The sequence below is a fragment of the Sclerotinia sclerotiorum genome, genomic scaffold (assembly GCF_000146945.2).
Source record: "Sclerotinia sclerotiorum 1980 UF-70 scaffold_2 genomic scaffold, whole genome shotgun sequence".
Lineage (NCBI taxonomy): Eukaryota > Fungi > Ascomycota > Leotiomycetes > Helotiales > Sclerotiniaceae > Sclerotinia > Sclerotinia sclerotiorum.
Genome location: NW_001820834.1, coordinates 556,693 through 579,347, shown reverse-complemented (window position 1 = coordinate 579,347; position 22,655 = coordinate 556,693). Strand labels below are relative to the sequence as shown.

Genomic DNA, 22,655 nt, shown 5'->3' with positions numbered 1-22,655 from the left:
AGCCGAACCCGCACCCACAACCGGTTCTGCTACGGCTTCATGTCAAAAGAAATCAGCTGCTTCAGCAACCGAAGTGTCAAATTCGATGTTCGGCCTCGTCCTCCTTCTTGCCATCGGCTGCTTGATCCAGTAGCTTCATTCCAATTGTATAGTTTTCGCATCTCTTGGATACCTTTTAACCATATCATTTTCTAATACGTCTGGACCACGTAATATCTTCTTCGGCCTGGTTAATATCATCATGACTTCAGTTTCTGTCCGCCATATAGATGTACTATTTATGCTCAACGCAACTTTTAATTTCTCTTTTGATTTTTTACCTCATGGTTGCACATAATACCAGTAGTGCGGAGTTCTTCAACACTATTGAGTTCGATCCTCTCCGAAGTCAGTCGGAACCAAATTTCTTGCAGTCTTTTATTGGATTTATACCATTACGTTGTTCTACATTTACTTTATATTATCATGGATTGGTGGGAGGCGAAGTGTTTTGACTTCAAGTATTTTTTTCCGTTTATGATTGGCATATATGATGATGTTTATACACGATTCTTTTAACTTGGATGTTTGGAACTATCTACCTATCTTTGAGGAGGAAGTTTCAGTCCTCTTTTTGGGGGACACGGTTGGGTACGGAAAAGAAAAGCAAGTGTGGAGCGAGCTTTTCTTGATGGATGTCTGGGTGGTGGGATGATACTACAATTATCATATAATCTTTATTTATAATGTTAAGAGAGCGGATGGGAGATTCATTATTAAATAGATGAATTGGGCTGGAAAGATGAGATGAATATGGGGGCGAGAAGCTTGGCGTGGTATAGTGATGTGAAGAGAGGAAATGGATGGTGGTTTGGCTATATAAATGTAGTGATGGAATGAGTTGAGATACCAAGTATTACTCTGCAGTTTTTGTAGTTTTTGTTTTTTATATTGAATTTATTGTTCAAATTATGGTGTCTTTTTGTTGTACTCGATGGGATGTATTCCATCATTTCAGCATTGCAGCCAATGATGACGTTCTTTTTGTTCTAGAACTGCGGGGTCGCCGTGGCTAGATGCCAAACCTAAACCTTCTGACAGTTTATCACGTGATGATCAGCAAGACATTACTTAAATCCACATTTGATATTCACCTCACCATTACACTACACATGCCTCTACCTCGCCGCTTTCCATCCAATTTCTTCACACGCAATATTACAAAATCTCTACAAAAATCTTTCAAAATGGACACCCCACAAACCAAAATTCCTACGCGCATCATGATCATCTCAGACACCCACACCTTCCAATTCGGCAACCCCAACATCCCCTTCTCACTCTCCAACATCCCATCAGATATAGATATTCTCCTTCATTGCGGAGATCTCACCAGAATAGGCGATCTCTCCGAGTACCGCTGCGCTCTCCAAATGCTCGAAGCTATCCCTGCGAAATTAAAACTCGTTATTGCGGGGAATCATGATCGTACTTTGGATAAAGCGTGGGTATTACGGCATCTGCGGAGGAGATATACGGAAGAGGAAAAAGAGGAGGCTTTGAGAGTTTGTGAGGAGGGTAATGAGATTATGCGTGGGGAATTGGCGGGGAAGGCAGGAGTTACTTATTTAGAGGAGGGTGTGCATGAGTTTGTTTTGGGGAATGGAGCGGGGTTGAGGATTTATGCGTCTCCTTTTACGCCGGAGTTTTGTGGGTTTGGGTGGGCGTATGAGAGGGAGGAGGATAGGTTTAATGGGGTGAGTGAACGGGAGGTGGGTATGAAGGGTGTGCGTGGTGCGGTGCGGATTCCGGGGTTTGAGGAGGATCGTGATAAAGATGGAAATGGGGATGGGGGAAATGTAGATATAGTAATGACTCATGGACCTCCGATGAATATATTGGATAAAGTTGATGGATACGCGGGACACGTCGGGTGTGTTAATTTATTTAGAGCGCTCAGTAGAGCTAAACCAAAATTATTCTGTTGTGGACATATTCACGAGGGTCATGGGGCGGAAGTAGTTTCGTGGGAAGAGAAAGATATTGCGCGGAGAAGAAATGTTCAGTGTTGCTGGCCGGGGTTGAATAGGGAAGTTGTTGTGGAGGGGAAGGAGACACTGATGGTTAATGCGAGTATTATGGATGTGGGGTATAGGCCGGTTAATAAACCGTGGTTTGTTGAGATTGGTTTGCTGAGGGCAGAGGGAGGGGGGGGAGTCCAGGGGTGAGGTGTGAGTTGTGAAGAGTTGAGTGGGAGTTTGGTGTTGTGGGACTGGAGTATTATATTTTTAAGCAAGTTGAATATGGAGGAAAGTGGAGGAATTATATGGGAATGCTTGGAGAGGGCATCAATATGGAATAGAGTTTATATAGACTATTTGGAGTTGAAGAGGGAGATTTGAAGCAGATACTACGAATATCATTTGTTCAATCATGGAGGTATAGCATATATATCTAATGCAATCAATTCACAAATACTCAAACAAAAAAGTGCAATGCTCAAGTCTCAAGGGTGACGACGAAATAGAAGCGAATTTTCATGTTAAATTTGAAATCTACTCTAAATGACGAATCACTCACTACCAAGACAAGACGTATACACCAAGACAGTTCACAAGAAACCACATCTTCCATCACCCATCATATCCCACAAAAGCAACACCATAATAAAGCAATCTCATTACCAGTCCCCTAGCACCCATCCAAAAATCTACCTCTTCCGCAACCTCGCCGGGAACCTACCCTTCGGAGGCAAAACGCCCAGAGAAAAGTACCTAAAATCCGGCACGGGCGACTCCCCATCCCCTAGTAACTCAACCTCCAACCTCGAAAAAAACACCGCCATACTCCCAATAACTTCCTGCTTCGCATAAAACCTCCCCGGACAAATCTGCTGACCGCCTCCATAGGGAATCCACGACCCATTCACCGCATCGGTGATGAGTTTTGGTTTTGTGGTTCTCTCTGAGGGATGTTTATCTTTATCTTTATCTTTATCCGTGTTGTATTTTTTAGGACCGCTGTGTGGATTATTGGGATAGAGGATGAAGCGTTCGGGCCAGAAAGATTCCACATCGTGTTGGTTGTTGGGACCTTCGTTCCAGATGGATTTGTCGTGGCCGGCGTACCAGATACTTGCTAGGATCATGGCGTTTTGGGGGAATTTCCAGGGGCCGATTTGGAAGGTTGATGTGAGGGTGCTGCGTTGGATTGCGGCGGCGTTGCGGAGACGCAGCTCTTCGCAGTAGATGGATTGGAGGAGGAGGTTTGATAGGAGGTCGGGCATTTGTTGGGTGATGGTATTGCTTTGGTGCAGGGTTGCGATTGTGGAGAGTTCGGATTGGATTTGGGATAGGAGGTCTGGTCGATGTAGGATATCTAGGATACACCAAGCGATTGCTGGGATGCTGTTGGAATTTGCCCTGGGGAGCATTAGAGTGAATTTGAAATGTTATGTTTCATAGCTTTATTTCACTTACCCCCAAATCAAACCTAGATCATTAGCCGCGCGAGCTTGATCACCAAAACCATTGATTTTAGAAAGGAAACGAGCTCGGTCTCGGAAAAGTTTAGATCCATAGTATGGTTCCCAGGACTTCTTCTCAAGCTCCTCGTCATCACAATCGATATGCGCTTCTGCTGATTTGTGCCATGCAAGAATACTCTCAACCATTTTATCTCTAATCTTATAAGTACCAGGGATTAAGAATCTGGGGATACCTTTAAGCGGACCTGCAACTTGAGAATCAAAGTTCCAAAAGTCTTCGGTTAGCGTGGGGACGACTTCGAATATATGCGTTCCGCAAAGTGCACGAGTGTTGGCATTGAATATGATGTTTTGGATAAAAGTGTATAGATCTGGTATATCTAGCCACTCATCGGTTCCCATGTCTAAATTATCTAGTTCCGTGTTCAGGTTTTCCAGGAATCGAGTTACGAGTTCTGCTAATCGGACGCCGGTAAGATTATCGGAGAATCCTTGATGGGAGATATGGTGATAACGTTGATCTGCGGGTAAAGGATTGGTGTCCGGTAATGGCTGTGTTGAGGTGCCGGTGTTATCATTTAAGAGGACAGAACTGACTTCAGGAGGGGAACCAAAAATTCGTTCAACGATGGCTGCCATAGCGGGAACGGCAGTCAGTTCTCGAGAACCCCGGAACAGTTTGAGAATATATTCTGGTCCGGAAACAAAGTAGAAACTATGGCCGCCAACTCGAATTCGAACAGGTACATGGGGACCGAAACGATTTCTGCACATCTATTAGCGAAAGGAAATAGATGTGCGTGTCATCACCAGGTACTCACAGAAGATGCGCAAGATATCCACGAGTATCGAATGAGAAAGCAAAAAGGTTACCGAATATAAAATCTGGTGATGGGTCAATAGCAGGAGATTTATGAGTACTTTTACTGCGCACAGCGAGGGTAGATTTAACAGTAGTAAGAATATAAGCTATCAGAAAGGGGGAAAGACAAATACAAAAAGCTGTAGCCCTCCAGCTCCAGGAAAAGAATATGTGATCTAGCATTTTGATATATTAGGTTCACATTGTCAGAGGGAAAAACTTCTGTGTTATAAAATATATATCAGAGAATAGAAGACGATTTGTATTACCTAGAGAGGTTCAACGTATGCTAGGTAGATAGAGTAAACCATCATTTTTGTTTCTTTATTTCTCAACAAGAAATCGGACAATGTCTTTTCGGCTGCATGGCTCGTGGCACTTGCCTCTTATTGTTCCTTGACATTGTTCTCTATAGCAATCTCTTTTCGCGAAAAGGTACTGGGCATGCCTTTACATTATTACAGGCAGTTCTATCGAATCTGCTTGTAAGAGTCTTGCGATAATGCCCATATCCAATTTGGTCAAAGGCAATGGATGATGGATGAAGAAATTGGAAGGAAGTCGATGAGACCATTACAGTATATATAGTATTACATAATTATTTCTGCCATCTCTCACCGCTTGCATGCTTTCCTTCCCCACCGAACCCACCAGATTCTTAATTGAAAAACAGTGTCGCAATGTTTTTCCAACCAAGACAACTGGCATTTGGCTTGATCAGTGTCATGCAAAAGTTATATCTGGTCAAAGTATCATGACTTCCATGTATCTATTAGTTCAAATGCCCATGGCCCGACAAAAGTTCGTTGGTTTCAAAGGACACGTTTGGATGTATGTTGACTCTTCTTCAGTGGTGCCACGATTGTTTTTGTTTTTAGCATTAAAAAAAATAAAGAAAAAGCCAAACGCTTCTGAGTAGATGCGGAAAGGAGTGCTATATAAACAATTTCCTTCCTCCAAATATAATATTGAAGAATGTGTATGAAAATCCTTGAGTAGGATGCATGAATACCAAGAACGAAGAGAATGGACAGATCTTCAAACAATCCATTTGTCCGTTGAGAGGCAATGAACAAAATCATTGATTGTTAGTGAACCTGTTTGCAGCATTCCTACGCTAGATTGTCATTGCAATAAAGACGTTTCTAAAATTTTATTCTTTGTCTATTTGCTAGGTCATGCTCTTCCTTAGGAATTTTTTTATTCCTCAGTCCATGTCCAAGAACCAAAAGAGCTGCTCCCTTTACCAAGATCTCAATATTTTTGGATAGTTTTGTACAAAAATTGTCAAATTGTTACCAGGAAAACTTTTACCTAAAGCTCTGCCAGGCCGGCAATATGGCATGTGGCACTCCACACTTCACTCCTCATTACTATAATCTTGATCTTCCAATCAATGCGACTCAAAAACATGTCAAACAGGCATATCGTCGCCTTGTCAAATTAATACATCCAGATAAGATTAGAGATCCAAATCAAAAGGAGAATGCCTTGGAAGCAATTCAGCTTATCAACGAAGCTTATCGAGTGTTGACCGACAATGAGAAGCTTCTTGAGTATCGCTATCAATGTGCTAGGTTTGAGCAGGATTGTCATGGGAGACACGACCTTTCCCTGACATGGGAACTCGATTACTGGAACGAAGAATGGAATAACAGATGTCGAAATGTGACAAGCACGGCGCCCAAACCGTGGTTTTGGAATTATGACTCTGGCTCAACTGGGATAATGTGCGTTGATTCGGACCAACCTATCGGAGCCCTGGGCTTGGAATATCTCACGGAGCCGGATCAAAGATTTTGTACCGCAACTTGGGTAAATCTTGTCCATCTATTTGTGGATAATGGGCTACCTAACTCTGTAAGCGACAATATATGGCGTTGGGCTGAGAGCTGGAGAGATGGGTCACTCAATGGAACAAAACCTAAGCACGAGTTTTTGCACTTTCAGCGTGGTTGCGATCATTATCACGTTATGGTCCCAAGGAAGGAAGCCTACACTCCATGGTCACAAATTCCAGCCAACACCGATTGGCCAACTATAGGATATGCGTGTGAATTATTTTGCCCTGATATCTTGATATTACCTTTCATCCTTTACATCATTGTGCTTTGTCTCTTACTATACATCTGCTTAAGTATACTTAGAAAGCTCTCAAGGCAGATATCACTGGCATTTTGGCCACCATCTGCAATCTCTAGCCCTACTCAGGTTGAATCACTCGTAGTTGATCTCATGACAAGATCACAAAGAGAACCTCAGTCTAGTGCAGCGGGGCCACAAAGTCCGTCATACATATCAGAACGGGACTACTATGTAGATGGGGAAGCCACTTCAAGGTACTCTTCCGATAAACTGTCCCAAACGCAGTGTTACAACTCTGTAGAATTAAGACGTCGGCCAATAAATCCTCCGAATAGAGCATTATCAACACAGAATTACAGCACAGAAGAAACTCAAACTCCATATATAAATCCTTCGGATGAATCACTACCAACACAAGATTACACCGCAAAAGATTCCCAAGCTGGACCAGCAAACTCTACAGACAAATCATCACCGACACAATTCTTCAGCGCAGAAGCACAACCAGTAGGATCTCCTGTAAACCCATCACAACTACTCTCATTACGATCATCAGAAAGACCTTGGTACTACTCCGACAAAGACGGCGCCAACGATTTACCACTACGAGAGCGAAGAAGACCGACAGCCCCCTACGAACCACTACGACCCCGCTTCGTCCACTACGAAGACGAACAATACGCCGACGATGAAAGGACCCCTAGACTCTGCATGGCGCTAACGGCAACTAAAAAGCCCTGTCAGAGAAGAGTATCAATGGTGACGCCGCTCACGGGCTCGACCGTCTCGGGACTCGTCTCTCCGCTTTGTTTTCAGCATAGACATGTTAGGAGGTGGATTCGAAATCATAGTGATCAAGATCCTTTTACGCTAGGGAAATCTTCTTTGGTGGAAAATTCGCCGGGATCAGGTAGGAGGCGTGTTGTTGCGTAGATTGTGTTTTGAAAATCGGGGATTAGAGGGTTTGGTTTAATGATTATTGAACTTGGTTCTCGATGAATGAAAGATACAGTGAGATGGTATGGAACCATTTTGACCTCTCTTGTAATTTACTAGAAATTTGGGGGTTATTCATATTTTGTACTTTTGCAGCGGCAAATAGAGATACCAGCATCTTAAATACACAGAAGATTACTTCTTACTGGCAGGTTAGAATTAGATATGAGTTTTCCACATTTGAAAGATTGGTGTATTCTTATATTCGAACCAAATCTAATATTAGAAAGTTAAAAAATTGGCCTTTGGTATGATTTGAATGTTATAGTCATTTATATTCAAGAACCTAATAGCTTTTCACCATTGGTTTGCAATTCAGATGATTGGATGTCCTGCGATCTTCGGCGATTTTTAACTATTACCAGGTAGGATATCCATAAGTTTGAATCGTGGGAATCTTAACTGGGTCCAGGGATAGTGTCTCGTCCCCATGAAGTATCACAAAGAGCTAAATTCAAGCAAATAAAAAATCACCACAAAACAATATTCACAAAAATAAATCTCAAATTGATATCTCCAAACACCTAACCACACAAAAACCCAGGGTATCGATATGCAGCTTCCCCTGTACACTTAAACCGCACTCCCTCCCCTCTCCTTCCCATCCCTATCGCCATTCATATACTCCACCCTCTCCTCCTGCACACCCCCAATACCCACCCCATCCTTCTCCTCAAATGCAACCACATCCCTAACCCTCTCATCCAACAAACTACCCCCAGGCCTCGTGGTCCAAGGTTTCGGACCGCCCTTTGCAAAAAGTACTTCAATTTCCTCTAACGTCTTACCCGCCGTCTCAGGATACGTAAAGAATGCCTGCACAGCCGCAGCCATACACAGCGCTCCAAACAGAATAAATAATTTCCAGCTAATGTTTTGAAAGGCAGAGGGGATGAATAAACCGATTGCGAAATTGAAGAGCCAGTTTGCGACGGATGCGAGGGCCATTCCTGTCGCGCGCGTTTCGAGGGACCAAATCTCGGCTGCGTAGACCCAGGCGATGGGTGCGAGGGTTACAGAGTAGATGAGTACTAGGATGTAGCAGAAGGCGATGACGGTGTAGGCTGGGGAGCCGGATACTTGGACTCGTACGCTGAGATTGCCGTTTAGGCCGTCTGGGAGGTAGGTTCCGTAGGAGCCGAGGATGCCACCAACTATGAACATGCATATGCCCATGCCTAGTGCGCCAAAGATCTAGAGGTTTGGGTTAGTTATTCTGTGGTTTAAGGTGTATGTATTAACAGGAGGTACTTACGAGTAATGGTCTTCGACCAGTTTTATCGATGAAGAAAAAGGTAGCTGCAGTACCTATTATAAAGATCGCGTATTGAATTCCGGAAGAAACAAGTCCAATGTTTCCCGTCAAACTAGCCATTTCAAAGATATATACCACGTAATAGGTCATAACATTTGCACCACTCAATTGTTGCCAAGCTTGAACGGATGTCCCTGCTAAAGTACGTTTCCACATGCCATTTTTGAAGAATCGTCTCCACCCCTTTTGACCTTCACGCTCGGCTGCAAGAATAGTGGTGATTTCTTCCCATTCGGCAATTACTAGCGGATCGTTGACATCGCCGCCTGCTTGGATATCTGCGAGAATAGCGATGGCCTCTCTTTCGCGGCCAACTTTTGCGAGCCAGCGAGGTGATCGAGGAAGGAATGGGATACCCATCATGAGGATAATGCAGGGAACAAATTGTATGGCCCATGCGGTACGGAATGATGCTGTTGGAGTGGATTTGATAAAACTGCAACCGTATCCCACAAAGTACATAAGGAAAATACCCCATTCGATAGACCATTGTTGAATAACGATAATGGATCCTCTACTTTCTTTCTTGGCAATTTCGGCGAGGTATACCGGTGCTTGTGAGGAGGTAATACCCACACAAATACCGTTGATGAAACGACCACAAATCAACATGGGAATTCCATTACAGGAAGTTTGAAGAGCTGTTCCAAGTAGCCACCAGAGACAAGCAAAGAATAAAGAGTCCCGACGACCGTATTTGTTGGATATTGGACCGGCCATGATGGCACCAATAACCGAACCACCAGCTAAGGCAGAACCAATACCTCCTTGTACGACACCCTGAGGATTGTCAAAGTAGTTTATGTACTGGCTGGTGCCGATAATGGCCGACATAGATGAAATATCGAAACCAAACCTGAAAATATTTCATTAGACACTATCCATCTCTGCATCATCGTGATAGCTATGGGTACTTACAGCATTCCACCAACCGTGGCGATAGAAGCCAAAAAGTACACATTATGGACCTTTGGAAAGTGCACCATCTTGACGACAATGTAGTAAAAACACCAGGAAATCTATCTTCCCTTGAGAAGCAAGTGAAGAATGATACAGAGCTTGCGAAGTTCGCTTACCTTTATACAAGAACGGTGAAGGTGACAAGTTTATTCAAGTTATCCAAGTTATTTAAATATCTTATGCACGTACTCCACGCTTTCTCCATTTATGTCTACGGGACGTACCGCGCGGAAAATTTCTTGAATGAAAATTACCACATTCAATTGGTGCGCTTATAATTTTCCACCAATGCCATTCCATATGAAGTTGAGATCGTCGGAAAGACAACTTTTAGTGTGTCATTCTACATTTCGTTAGACATGAACGTTAATGGAGTCCGTGCTGTCGCCTAAGGACTACCCGGCAAGCATTGCAGAACTGCGGTAAGCTTCGGAAACATAACCTTAGATCGGCAATGTCAGCTTAATACATCAAATTCATGTTCAAATTTCCCTGATTTGCAGAAGCGCATGCATGTGATATTGTTCCACGCTGACGTACATTCATTGTTCTTGAACGTTTTGCTTGGACTGATCGTTGTGGGGATATGGAAGCAATGCTCCAGATTGGGGTCGATAGCGATAATATTGGTTTGGGGTCTCCAGAAAAGCTCAAATCCGATGGGTCCACAACATGTGGGGACATAGTCCGTAGATATCACGGCATTGAAAAGCGGTATCGTCAAAGTAGGATTCCTCAACTCCATTTTGTTGCACTGGCAACGCGTATCGTCCAATACTGTAAGCGGATCAACCAATAGACCTGTGTAATGTAGGTGACGTTGCGTGCTGGGTGGCACAGTTGTGGATCCATAACAGCGAGAACCATGTCAGAATTACTGATACATTTCGAGATTCCAAATACCGAATTTTATATTCTAAACAGGGAAATAAAGAAGTTAAGACCAAATATCCTAAATGTTTTGGACAACCATGAAGCAACCGCTCGCCGTAGCATCTATCCTCTGACCTGATCCAATACTATCCACTAGGAAGAACTATAGTAGATAACGGCAATGGTATAATTACAAATGCCGGATAGGATGACACCCTCTGTATAGATACGTACCAATGTTGTCTGCTAAAAGTGCAAGACCTGCCTTACTCCAAATCTATTGCAAATCTCTTTCTCAGTGACGCTCCATAATAATAAAAAAGTAGGGGACTTGGGGCAATTGCAACACTGAAAAATGCAAATATGCTCAGTCCCCACCCGACTCCAACATTATCCAATATGGTTGGTGTGATCAGAGGAACGATACCCCCAAAAATACTTCTGAAAAAAGCACCAGCAGCAATGGCACTTGCCGCATATTTCTCGAAACTATCGATGTAGTAATTTTGTACAGTATTAAAGATAGCGACTTGTCCAATACCATAGAAGAAAGTGGCAACAAGTGTTACAGCCCAATGTACGTGGTATTCAACCATCAAGGCGAATGAGAATAATGAGACAGGAATGAGAACCGCGCCAATGTTTGCGAGAGGGAGACGAAACTCGGGCTTCGCTTCCCCATTATTCATGCGTGTAAGGTGATTTCGGACATCGTCTATCCTCGGGACTATTAATCTCACTGCTGAAAGGAATCCAAGTCCTGGGGCGAGATATACAAGTCCTACTTGAACAGTGCTGAACCCGTATCCATCGCCGTAGATGCGGGAGAATTGGGTATAAAGACTGTATGTTGTGGCGAAAATAAGGGCTTGATATGTCGACATGATTAGAACAATTGGCTGAGTGAACAGTATTTTAAGTGGACGATGAACTGCTTGTATGGCTTTCGATGAGAAGGGTCTTGGATCTTCCCCCTCGAAATAATATTCAACGTCTGAGCATTCCTCAAGTTGTTTCTTCCGATGTGTAAGGAGAATAGGAACATAAGTTTCTTGGAGAAGAAAGTATACACCGGCGAAAACGACACCACATATCATCATCAAAATCCAGAAAAGCCATGGCCATTCAAGATTTTGTAAGATAATACCGCCAAGGAGAGGGCCAATGGTCGGTCCTAAAAGTGGCCCAAGAAGATACCATCCAAAAACACCTGCCCTTTCACTTGGCAAATACATATCTGAGATGGTCCCACCTCCATTAGCGATCGAAACGCCTATGCAAAGTCAGTAGACGCTATAATTATAGAGGTGGGAGGGCGATTTACTCCCGAAGAATCCGGCAATAGAGCGAAATGTGATGAGTGCAGCAATATTGGGGCTCAGTGCCGTCGGGATTTGTAGCAAGGTAAAAATACCAAAGCAGACCAAGTACAAGGGCTTCCGCCCAAAAGTTTCAGATAAAGGAGCAAGTAGAAGCCTATAATATCTTCGAATAAGTATATTGTTCATTGGAAGATAGTGACTGACGCACTTACGGTCCAATTCCAAGCATTATAACGAAGCCGGCTTGACATGCGATCACAGCCTCGGCTGTTGTGTCTAATGCTTCTGCTATTTGATTGATACCTGGTGCAAACATACTGCTTGCCAAAGGCGAGAGAACTGTCTAATATCAGACGGGTAATTCGGAGCAGTTAATGAAGTGGTACATACTAGCCATGGTGGCGATAACAGCGATATTTCCTAGTTTCTTCCATTTTGACCAATTCCTGGGGTTCTCATTATCATCCTCAGAAAATTCGAGCAACTAGAAAAGGTGTCAATCAACATAAACCAATTTTGAGAGAATCCTTACCTCTTTATTGTCAGCAGCCTCTTCATGTTGAATGAGGGGCGATCTCTCGTGTGTAGTTTCGGGCATGTTTCTAGGATGCCTATTGAAGTGTATATATAGTATATATGTGAGATTGCAACAGGAAATAAAACAATTGTAGGAATAAATACAAAAAGCAAACAATTCCAACTGTTTTGATGCAGGAAAAGAAGAAAACAGGGAGAATTCATGAAAACACGCTGATCTCAATGACGACGAGACACTAAACAATTACGGGATACGGGAGTACTCGGTACCTGTTTTCTAACTCCAAGACTTTACGAGTCATTTCGCCTCGATATCGTGCTGGAATCAAGGTTCTCTTAAAACCATCGTGATATACCGACCGTTGAAATGAAGGTACACTGCCCGATTCTAGAATTGTTCTTGTTGTTGTTTGTTCTCTGGAAGTCTTTAAGCTATCCAGCCGTTTCTTGACAACATCCATGGTTATCACGTGAGTATGTCACGGGATCTTCGGAACATTTTCGCGAAGCAATCGCGTCCTACGACAATCCATTTTGCCACTTGATCATGATGAAGCTTATATATATGATTTACGATTTATGACTTACGAATACTCTCTGTAGTTCTACTCCGTCGCATTTGGAGATGGGTTTTCAAAGAAAGGATTCATGTGGTTAATGAAAGCTTGCGCTCCCTGTCATCAAGATGGGTAGTCGCCTAGATAAGAATTCGGAATCTATTCGAAAGCGCATTGAGTCGCATACTTTCCAAAATGAAGGTGGTGAAGAATATGAAGGGTCAAAATTCGGAGGTTTCTCTGATTACTTTCGGCGCAAGAGAATCAAATTGCAAAATCTAGATGCAGAAGTTCGTTCTACATCAACAGGGAATCCCAATATCTTTCGCGGCGTCGTAGCACATGTAAATGGGTATACACAACCCTCATTGAATGATCTTCATCATCTAATAGTAACTCATGGAGGTGGTTTCATGCAATACCTGGATGGGAAAACCACCGTTACCCATATCATCGCATCAACTCTCACGCCCAGGAAAGCGATCGAGTTTAAACGATATAGAATCGTGAAACCTGCTTGGGTAGTCGATAGTGTGAAGGCTGGAAAATGTCTTCCTTGGGATTCTTATCGCGTTTTGGATGAGGGCGTTGGTCAACGATTACTGGGGTTTAGTGATGGTAAGGTTGTCAGTCATTCAAATACACCACAAAGAGGATATCGCGATCAAACAAATGCGAGTTGGTATACAAGTCAGGTCAAAACCGTCGCCGGAAACATTGACGATGATGATGGGCCTCAATTTCCGAGCTCACAGGTGCAAAGGATTATGCCACATAAAACTGGTGCGTTTGCGCCGTCGCCTACCGACCAACTAGTAGAAAGCCTCGAGGAAGTTGACCAGATACCGGTTGACGACCCTATAAGCTCAACTGGAAGCTTTGAAGTTACATCTTCCTTGGAAGAAGCATTGAAGCACGCCGCCGACATTCCTACCCCTACTAGTAGAGAAGCCTTGAAGTCTACTAGGACAGCAAAAGACAGTTTTCTCATGAATAATTCTCCTTCACCCTCCCCTGCTCTTCAAACCTCGTCAAGTCCAGCTCAAGTCACCCCTAAGAGACCAGAATTTCTGCTTGGCAACACAAAGATATTGCACGACGTTGAAGCGTCAAGATATGCCGAAGAAGTACCTGTTGAACGGCGATTATTTTCCAATGCCAAGAAACGACCACACAATGAGGAAACATATAATTCTCCTAAAAAGGCGCAGGTTGAGACGGCAGAGGAACACAACGCAATGTTGTTAGCAGACCCTCACACGCGAAAATCTTCGACCGCGAATCCAGACTTTATCAAGCAATACTATTCCGAGTCTCGACTACATCACTTGTCCGCATGGAAGGCAGATCTCAAATCAAAATTTCAGCAGATGGCATCGGAAAAGTCCGCTTCTCAAAAACAATCAATGAAATGGAAGCCTGGCTCGCGACGATACATCATGCATGTAGACTTTGATAGTTTCTTTTGTGCAGTATCTCTCAAAAGTGCACCAGAATATTTCGATAAACCTGCAGTTGTTGCTCACGGTAATGGAACGGGTTCGGAGATCGCCAGTTGTAACTATCCGGCACGTGTATTTGGCGTCAAAAACGGGATGTGGATGAAGAATGCCATAAAACTATGTCCCGACATAAAAGTTTTGCCGTATGACTTTCCAGCCTACGAAGAAGCCAGCAAGGCATTTTATGAAGCTATTCTGGATGTTGGCGGCATCTTCCAGAGTGTTAGTGTCGACGAAGCGTTCGTTGATATTACTTCTTTGTGCTTGGCCGCTGGTGGTACTGATGGAGTTGGAATTCGGGAGGGTAGCATTTGGAGAGAGCAAGAAAGGGCTGAGGAGATTGGAAATGCACTCCGAAAAGTTATCAGGGAAAAGACGGGTTGTAATGTATCTGTTGGAATTGGAGGAAACATTTTACTTGCAAAGGTTGCCCTCCGAAAAGCTAAACCAGCTGGTCAATATCAGATTAAGCCGGAAGAGGTTTTGGATTTTGTGGGCGAACTCGATGTACAAAATCTTCCCGGTGTCGCCTATAGTATTGGTGGAAAGCTTGAAGAAATTGGGGTGAAATTTGTGAAAGACGTCCGACAATTATCAAAGGATCGTCTGATGACTGTCTTGGGCCCCAAAACTGGAGAAAAGATATGGGACTATTCTCGGGGCATTGATAGAGCGGAAGTCGGAGAGCAAGTTGTGAGGAAATCTGTTTCCGCTGAGGTAAATTGGGGTATCCGATTTATCTCACAGGTTGAAGCTGAAGAATTTGTTCAAAATCTCTGCATTGAATTACAGCGTCGATTAATCGACCAAAGGGTAAAGGGGAGACAAATGACCATGAAAATTATGAGGAAAGCTGCCGATGCACCTCTTGATCCACCCAAATTCCTTGGTCATGGTAATTGTGATACTTTTAACAAGAGCATCGTCCTCGGTGTGGCTACCAATGATGCTACGATCATTGGTCGGGAAGCAGTTTCAATTCTTCGCAGTTATGGTTTTTCTCCTGGGGAACTACGCGGACTTGGTGTCCAAATGACTAAACTTGAGCCTGTGAAGTCATCGAATGGTACACCGTTTGATGGTAGTCAAAGGAAAATTAATTTTGGTGCTCCTGTGGTGTCAAAGCCAGTAAAACAAGTGGTTGAGGATCCCATCGTTGATGATCCGGAGACTCCAACGAAACGGAGAACAACTCCTCGTGCACAACCAACGAATCCCCTTTCAGAAGGTATTCACGATCCTGTAACACCAACGAAACCAAAATCAATCATGAAATCAATACACACCGAAGATCCTATAGATGAGAGCAGTCCTTTGAAAGCCAAACCAACTCCAGCTCACCCTGCAACCTTCATTGCAAGAACAAATGCTGGTGATCAGAGTGCCAGAAAGCTTAATCTCACTGGAACTCAATTCATTATACCAAGCCAAATCGACCCGGAAGTCTTGAAAGAGCTTCCTCAAAATATCAGATCCAAACTCATGGCTCAAAGTAAAAGTGTACCGGTATCAAGGGAGCAAACACCCGTCACAGCCATGCCGGAGTCTTTATCTAAAAGCCCGTCTAGGCTCAAAACCTCGCATATGCCGTCACAACTCGATCCCGAAGTATTTGATGCACTGCCCGAAGAAATGAAAGCAGAAATTTTAGCAAGCTATAAGCCACAAATAGCAAACTCTATTCCAGGTGCTCAAAGTATTCTTCCTCAGTCACCTCGGAGAAACAGAACTATCACTGGTAAGAAACCACCAACTCCTGTCAAGAAACGAGGAAGAGGTAGACCTCCGGGACCAAGGATAAAATCCGAACCACCACATGGTCCGCTCCAATCAAAGTTTGTTGCGAACCCTCGCGCACGAGAAGTATCAGTTGATGCTACCGATGATACGGAAGTCTTAGATCCAGAATTTCTTGCTGCATTACCAGAAGACATGCGCGAAGAAATAATGGCTGAACATCGGCGAAAACGCTTACAAAAACGCGGTAATCTAATGACATCCACCGTCAAAAAAGTCAAGAAACCAGATCCACCACCGCTTGGACCACGGAAAATCCGTTTACCCCCCAGACCTATAAAACCTACTTTCACCACGCAAGAACTAAGCACGCTAGAAGAGTTACGAGAAACGCTCACGATTTGGTTTCGCGAGTTCGAGAGTGAAGGTCCGCATCCGGATGATGTGGCTGCTATGGAGAGATATTTGAGGAGAGTTATCTTGGATGAGAGGGACTTGGCAAAGGTGGTCGGAGTGGTGAAGTGGTTGGAATGGTTGAAAGATGATAGTGAGATTGTGGGGAAAGGAAAAGAACTTTGGGAGAATGCGTTTGAGGATGTAAAAAGTAAGGTTCAGGAAGCTGTTAAGGAGAGGGGCTTGGGTATCCTAGATATTTAGGACGTCTAGTGCTGAATTTTATAATTGCTTCGTCGAATTTTACAGGTGTAACGTAGCTTGGGATAGATTTTTGAGATTACTCGGGATTGGTGGGTGTTGTTCTATGTATACTTATGTTGTAGCTGCGAGTTTCGCTAGCTTTGCTGGTATTATTATCAGTAGACAGTACTGCAATACCCGCGTACTCTAAAAAGGCTATCCTCTATAATTCCAAGTTGTTCCATTTACTCGTATAATTAAAGCACAGGTTCTCATAATATATGTAGCTAGCCAGAATTCGAAGAACTACTCGTGCTTCTGGACAGTATATTATACTTCATTGTTTCACATATAGAACTACAACAACATGGTAAATACTAAAATATATGGAGAATAGTAATCTGAGTTCATATTTAGGTAGAATGCGATGTGCTTTCTTACAGCTCCAGTACGATTAACCTATTGCTATTGGAACATGGTTCGAAGATATGTATGAACGAGAATAAGAATAAGAACGAATGGGTTAGCTGATGCATATGGTGGTGTATTTTATCGGTTTTTCTCCTTTTTGGTGCTACAGGAGAGCGTATTGTGTTGACCTCCTGGGATCTTGGCAGCATATGCATATATAGTACATATGCATATAAGGAGCAAACAAAACTCAACTTTTAATTCATTCTTTCCTTTTTGGTATACTGTTTGTTTGCTTTCAATATTTTGATTTCAAAGCACTTTAATTCCGAAGGCCGAATACCCAACCTATTCCTTCATTTTTTTGAATATATGCTCGCAGCTTAACTGCTTAGCTAGAGAATAAATCAATTCAATCTGATGCTCTTTCTAGTCTCAAGAAACCCAACATATTGATATTCTTAAAGTTCATAGTAACTATGGCTTATAAACTTGGATATGTAGTAGGAGGCTAGTATAATATTCTAGGGTTACAAGACAATGAATGAATCAATTCATCGATTCTACACCTTATTACCCTATACTCATAAATTCAACTTCGATTTTCTCCAGTAACACCAATAAATTAACTTAAAGTCTCTAGAAAAGCCCCCAAGGAATGCTACTCTCAAAGATAAAGGAGACGAGATGATGGGGAGATAAATAATAACTGCCTAAAATACCTGTAAAAATTAAATCGATATATGAGATCCGGACTAGCCACAGCTTAAATCTCACAACATGTGATAAAAACTTATTAATAGAATAAATAGAAGTTGTAAAAACCCCAAAAAGAAGAAAGAAGAAGAAAGTACCTATCAGTATTTCCGAGTTATACCGATGATCTACTCATACGGCCGGATAGTCTGTAATATATTAAATATTCAGAGTATTATTGGTCTGGCATAGATATGACGGGTACTTAGAACTATTTGAGGTACTCGAGTATCAAAATCGATACTTCGTAGAAACAATCAAGTTGTATTATTAGAGTAGATTGAATATTAGCAAATCTTCAACTTATTTTCTGCATGGATCTGCAATTGATGAAGTGGGATGAACAGAGATAATAGGTCCCATTAGCTGTACTAAGGGTCTCCCGCGTTGAATCTAAACCAGAGTAAGAACATGCTGCAGATATTCTAGCCGCACGAGTATCCAAGGCGTTGAAAATACTTTCTCGTTTGGTCCAGTATCCATAATTTTCAGTGTCATTTTCGGTAGGTTATTGGATTGAGGAACTCGTTGTAAGCCCACCTACCCCTCATTGTAGCCATATTTATCAATTCAAATTCCGTAAACTTACTAGACGCCGGGTGTTTCCACTATCCCGGGCCGCGTTTCCAAGAACTTTAGAAATGCTTTATTGGTGGGTGGGCGCTGCAACCGAGAGTGGATTGGTGATGGTGGGGAATGTTGGATGTAGCTGAGTGCTTTATATATCATATCCTCCTTCCTCGTCCTTGAGACTTTCTGTCATTCCACCACATGGTATAGTCGCAAAGATGGGAGTTGTTACTACGATATCAGGCTTGTTGTCTCAAATCGACCTTTTGACGTTTGTATGTGCAATTGCTGCATACACATTCAGTTTAGTCGTGTACAGACTCTATTTCAGTCCTCTAGCTGGCTTCCCAGGCCCCAAGCTGACAGCAGCGACTGAATGGTACGTGATATACTTTCAAGTTGTGAAAGGCGGGCAGTTCTGGCGAAAAATTCCCGAGTGGCATGAAAAATATGGTTCGTACCTCGATCTCGCGTTCCTTCCTTGTACTAAGTTTCGTCAGGTCCCATTGTCCGCATCAGCCCTACAGAACTCCATATTAGCGATCCTGAGTTCTATGATACAATCTACACCACCGATGAACGTGACAGAGTTTACCTTCGCAATGCGCTGCCCACGGCACCTTCCGCTACTCACTCCACAGTGGATCACTTCCTTCATCAACGACGACGTGCAGCTCTCAGTCCTTTATTCTCTAAGCTCAACCTTCAGAAATTCCATCCTCTTATACAATCTCGTGTCGATATCATAGTTAATCGAATTAATACCGAATACAGAGGTACTGATAGAGTTCTCGATCTCGGAAATGTATTCGCGTGCTTTACGGCGGATGTAGTGATGGAATGTGGCTTTGGTACTAATTATGGATTTTGTGAAAAAGAAGGATTTACGTCGGATTTCATGGAAGCTGTAAACAGCATGTTCACCATCTTGCACTTGTCGGAGCATTTTCCAATGTTGGCGTGGATTATGAATTGGGTTTCTGGTCTGCCGTATAACTTCATGAAGAAGATTGTGCCGAAGAAGACGGAGCCCGTTTTAAGTTGGCTCGAGGTAATATCGATGTAGCGACGTGAAGAAGAGATTGATACTGAATTTTTGATAGGATCTTAGAACTGACTTGAGGGCCGTGATGCATGGAACGAAGGAGAAGACTGAAACCGCGCAATCGACAATATTTCACGAGATCCTGAAATCGGACCTACCCCCCGAGGAGAAAAGCGAGAAACGACTTCATGATGAAGCACAAGTGATTGTTAGTGCTGGAGTTGAGACAACCAAATGGACGTTGACAGTGGCAATGTTTCATCTCCTAGAAAACCCGGAGCTTCTTTCTAAGCTACGAGCTGAGATCTTTACGGTTTTTCCGGACCTATCCTCTCCTCCTTCATTAGCAACACTTGAGAGGTTACCTTACTTGACCGCGATTGTGCAAGAAGGTAATGTAGCCATTGAGTTTGATAAATGCCGAAAGTATTCTCTGACGTAACGGCGCTCAATAGCACTTCGATGTTCCATAGGCCTACAAGCACACGGTCCCCGTGTAGCACACAGACCTCTCTCATACACAGATCCAACAACAAGACGCACTTACACCATTCCGGCAGATACCCCATTATCGTGCGCCACGCCCATGATTCATCACAATGAATCTATCTTCCCATCCGCACGTTCTTTCATTCCTGAACGATGGCTTTCAGATCCTGTCACCGGCGAACCACCCAAGGTCAAACTTGCTTCCGGAGAAGAAAGGCCATTAACAAAGTACCTAGTCACCTTCTCGAAAGGTAGTAGACAATGCCTAGGGATGAATTTAGCCTATGCCGAGATGTATCTTGGACTGGCTAATTTTACAAGGAAATGTGAGTTCGAGTTGTGGGAAACTACACATGAAGCGGTGGAAACGTGGGCTGAACATAACGTTCCAATTCCCAAACCAGGCACTGGGGTCAGAGTCAAAGTTCTCTGAGATGAAAGGCCTAAAATGTAGAATGATATATGTGTGAAGCACTTATAATTAGTTATAGGTTGGGGTCGCAATGGGGGGGAGCTGATCTTCAAAGCTGGTACCTTTAAGAAAGACTTTCTTCAAGGTTATCAGCCCTGATCTAGAGGTTTTTAGATCCGCAATGTATATTCCGACGTGTCGGATACTGATAGTAAAAAGACACACATATTCCTATACGCTCGGATTCCTCTGTGTCCATGTGCTTCGTATCCAGCCTTGAATAGATTTCCTTTTTAGGTTCTATTGCACCACGCTACTGTAGGTATGCCTGAACTTCAAGCTCCTGAACAGCCAAGCCATCTTTGTTTTCTCCTTGGGATCTCTCGAGCTCAAGACACTTGTAACTCAGATGAAGTCATGAAATCTCTACTGCTATCAAGTCATCCATCTAGACTTCAAAACCATTCCACTGCAAAAAGAAAAGCGACGAAAAGAAGCTTACCGATGCCCATCTCCTATCATCTCCACCAAACTGTCCCGCCTCTCTCTTATCCTTCAAAGCTCAAAAAGAATTCGCCGAAATGCCCACAATTGATAGCAATGATAGCGTAAAATGCTTACTAACCGACACCCTAAAGCAGAAAAAGGATTAGACTCTAGAGCCTCAGCCGTCGATCTTCCGGGCTGAAGTCTCGGCGCTGAAAGATCCACCCCAGCTCATCCATTTATTTGCGCCATCCATTTACTAGCTCACCACGCGAAAATGAATCTAGAAGGAAAATTCAAACAATAATAACTGTACATGTTCTGCACCTGCACCGCAGCTGCATTTGCTATGTTATCCTCCTGTCTGTGTTCTTGATCCTCCTTTTCCAATCCACTGTATTTGGGCTCTGTCTTCATCGCTGTCCGTTCGCTTTTGTGATACCGTCGTGTGTCGTTTTATGTACATTTCTGGAAAAGACATCCATCAGCAATTATAATTATACAATAAGATATTTTCTTGAAATGGCGCACACACTCTCTTTCATAGCGATGCTTTTCGCATTCTTATCCCTCACCACCTTCACATTCGCCCAATCGTTAACAACATCCGCTACCTCGACCTCCACAGCTACAGCAGCAATTGTGCCAAGTGCATCTTCCTACACTTACATTGGTTGTTACAATGAGACGAGCAACACGAATAGTACCGGGGGACTAAGAGCTCTTAATGGTGGTGTGACTGAAGCGTTGGATGTAATGACTGTACCACTGTGTATGGCATTTTGTAAATCAAATGGTTATGTCTATGCTGGGATTGAATATACCAGGTTCGTTGCACCCATTCATTTTCCTCAATTATTTATCCAAAAATCCAATTGGAGAATAAATCTAATAATCACATCAGAGAATGCTATTGCGCTCAGTATCTTTCCGCTCTCGCGCCTAAAGTAGATGATTCCCATTGCAATCTCCCGTGTGAAGGAAACTCGAGCCAGATATGTGGTGGTTCGTGGACGCTATCAGTGTACTTGCGAGAAAATAATAAAAAGGGAGCTGCGAGTGGCGGAAGGGCGGAATTGATTGGGAGACAGGCGGTTTTGGCGTTGGGGATTGGGTTTGTGGGTTTGTTGATTATGTGTTAAAGAAGCATGATGATCGGGAGGTTGGATATGGAAACAGAAATGTGAATGTGAATGAAAAGTGGTTGGATACGATGCCAATGGTACATGAGCAGGAACACAAATGCATGATTAATGAACAGGTATATATAGACTAATAAGGAACTCTACACAGAAAGTGATTTTGGAAGCAAAGTATCGCTATTGTGGTCGCATTCTTGCACATGAGAGGTTGTTCCATCTTGATCGTTCCAATGTTTGATGTTTTGTTCCGGAACATCCGGGAGAAACAGAAGATTACAACACTTCGCGATACAGTGTCGTCAATCCCAACACTCTATTAAGAAGAATCTAGATTTTTTGATGAGGATGTAAAAGAGTAGATGCTCTACGTATGTTCATGTTGAGCAAGGCAAAGACCTACAAGTTATATTTAAGTATCTTAAAATTTTCCCAGGGGGTAATTTTCCTGCATTGGTAGATAGTATTCCATTTTACAATAATTTCCCGTCGTTCTCAA

At 43.1% G+C, this 22,655-nt stretch overlaps 9 protein-coding genes across 9 annotated transcripts; 5 read left to right on the top strand and 4 right to left on the bottom strand.

Moving 5' to 3' along the window:
- Positions 1–1,226: 1,226 nt before the first annotated feature.
- On the top strand, positions 1,227–2,207 carry SS1G_01305 (hypothetical protein; the record flags this gene model as incomplete). Its single annotated transcript, XM_001597061.1, has 1 exon — positions 1,227–2,207. One exon carries the CDS (start codon positions 1,227–1,229, stop codon positions 2,205–2,207), a length of 981 nt encoding a protein of 326 aa, XP_001597111.1.
- Positions 2,208–2,689: 482 nt separating this feature from the next.
- Positions 2,690–4,105, bottom strand: SS1G_01304 (hypothetical protein; the record flags this gene model as incomplete). The annotated part of the gene is made up of 2 exons (XM_001597060.1): positions 2,690–3,401; positions 3,459–4,105. 2 exons carry the CDS (start codon positions 4,103–4,105, stop codon positions 2,690–2,692), a joined length of 1,359 nt encoding a protein of 452 aa, XP_001597110.1.
- A 1,561-nt stretch (positions 4,106–5,666) lies between these two features.
- Positions 5,667–7,346, top strand: SS1G_01303 (predicted protein; the record flags this gene model as incomplete). The annotated part of the gene is made up of 1 exon (XM_001597059.1): positions 5,667–7,346. The coding sequence occupies one exon, from the start codon at positions 5,667–5,669 to the stop codon at positions 7,344–7,346; it is 1,680 nt and encodes a 559-aa protein (XP_001597109.1).
- Positions 7,347–7,982: 636 nt separating this feature from the next.
- Positions 7,983–9,710, bottom strand: SS1G_01302 (hypothetical protein; the record flags this gene model as incomplete). The annotated part of the gene is made up of 3 exons (XM_001597058.1): positions 7,983–8,603; positions 8,665–9,580; positions 9,643–9,710. The coding sequence occupies 3 exons, from the start codon at positions 9,708–9,710 to the stop codon at positions 7,983–7,985; spliced, it is 1,605 nt and encodes a 534-aa protein (XP_001597108.1).
- A 709-nt stretch (positions 9,711–10,419) lies between these two features.
- On the bottom strand, positions 10,420–10,551 carry SS1G_01301 (predicted protein; the record flags this gene model as incomplete). The annotated part of the gene is made up of 1 exon (XM_001597057.1): positions 10,420–10,551. The coding sequence occupies one exon, from the start codon at positions 10,549–10,551 to the stop codon at positions 10,420–10,422; it is 132 nt and encodes a 43-aa protein (XP_001597107.1).
- Positions 10,552–10,823: 272 nt separating this feature from the next.
- SS1G_01300 (hypothetical protein) lies at positions 10,824–12,477 on the bottom strand (the record flags this gene model as incomplete). The annotated part of the gene is made up of 5 exons (XM_001597056.1): positions 10,824–11,830; positions 11,972–12,033; positions 12,092–12,218; positions 12,270–12,363; positions 12,412–12,477. The coding sequence occupies 5 exons, from the start codon at positions 12,475–12,477 to the stop codon at positions 10,824–10,826; spliced, it is 1,356 nt and encodes a 451-aa protein (XP_001597106.1).
- Positions 12,478–13,101: 624 nt separating this feature from the next.
- On the top strand, positions 13,102–16,869 carry SS1G_01299 (hypothetical protein; the record flags this gene model as incomplete). Its single annotated transcript, XM_001597055.1, has 1 exon — positions 13,102–16,869. One exon carries the CDS (start codon positions 13,102–13,104, stop codon positions 16,867–16,869), a length of 3,768 nt encoding a protein of 1,255 aa, XP_001597105.1.
- A 1,934-nt stretch (positions 16,870–18,803) lies between these two features.
- SS1G_01298 (hypothetical protein) lies at positions 18,804–20,552 on the top strand (the record flags this gene model as incomplete). Its single annotated transcript, XM_001597054.1, has 5 exons — positions 18,804–19,038; positions 19,086–19,361; positions 19,464–19,636; positions 19,689–20,022; positions 20,086–20,552. 5 exons carry the CDS (start codon positions 18,804–18,806, stop codon positions 20,550–20,552), a joined length of 1,485 nt encoding a protein of 494 aa, XP_001597104.1.
- Positions 20,553–21,539: 987 nt separating this feature from the next.
- On the top strand, positions 21,540–22,363 carry SS1G_01297 (predicted protein; the record flags this gene model as incomplete). The annotated part of the gene is made up of 3 exons (XM_001597053.1): positions 21,540–21,844; positions 21,922–22,139; positions 22,311–22,363. The coding sequence occupies 3 exons, from the start codon at positions 21,540–21,542 to the stop codon at positions 22,361–22,363; spliced, it is 576 nt and encodes a 191-aa protein (XP_001597103.1).
- Between the last annotated feature and the right edge of the window lie 292 nt (positions 22,364–22,655).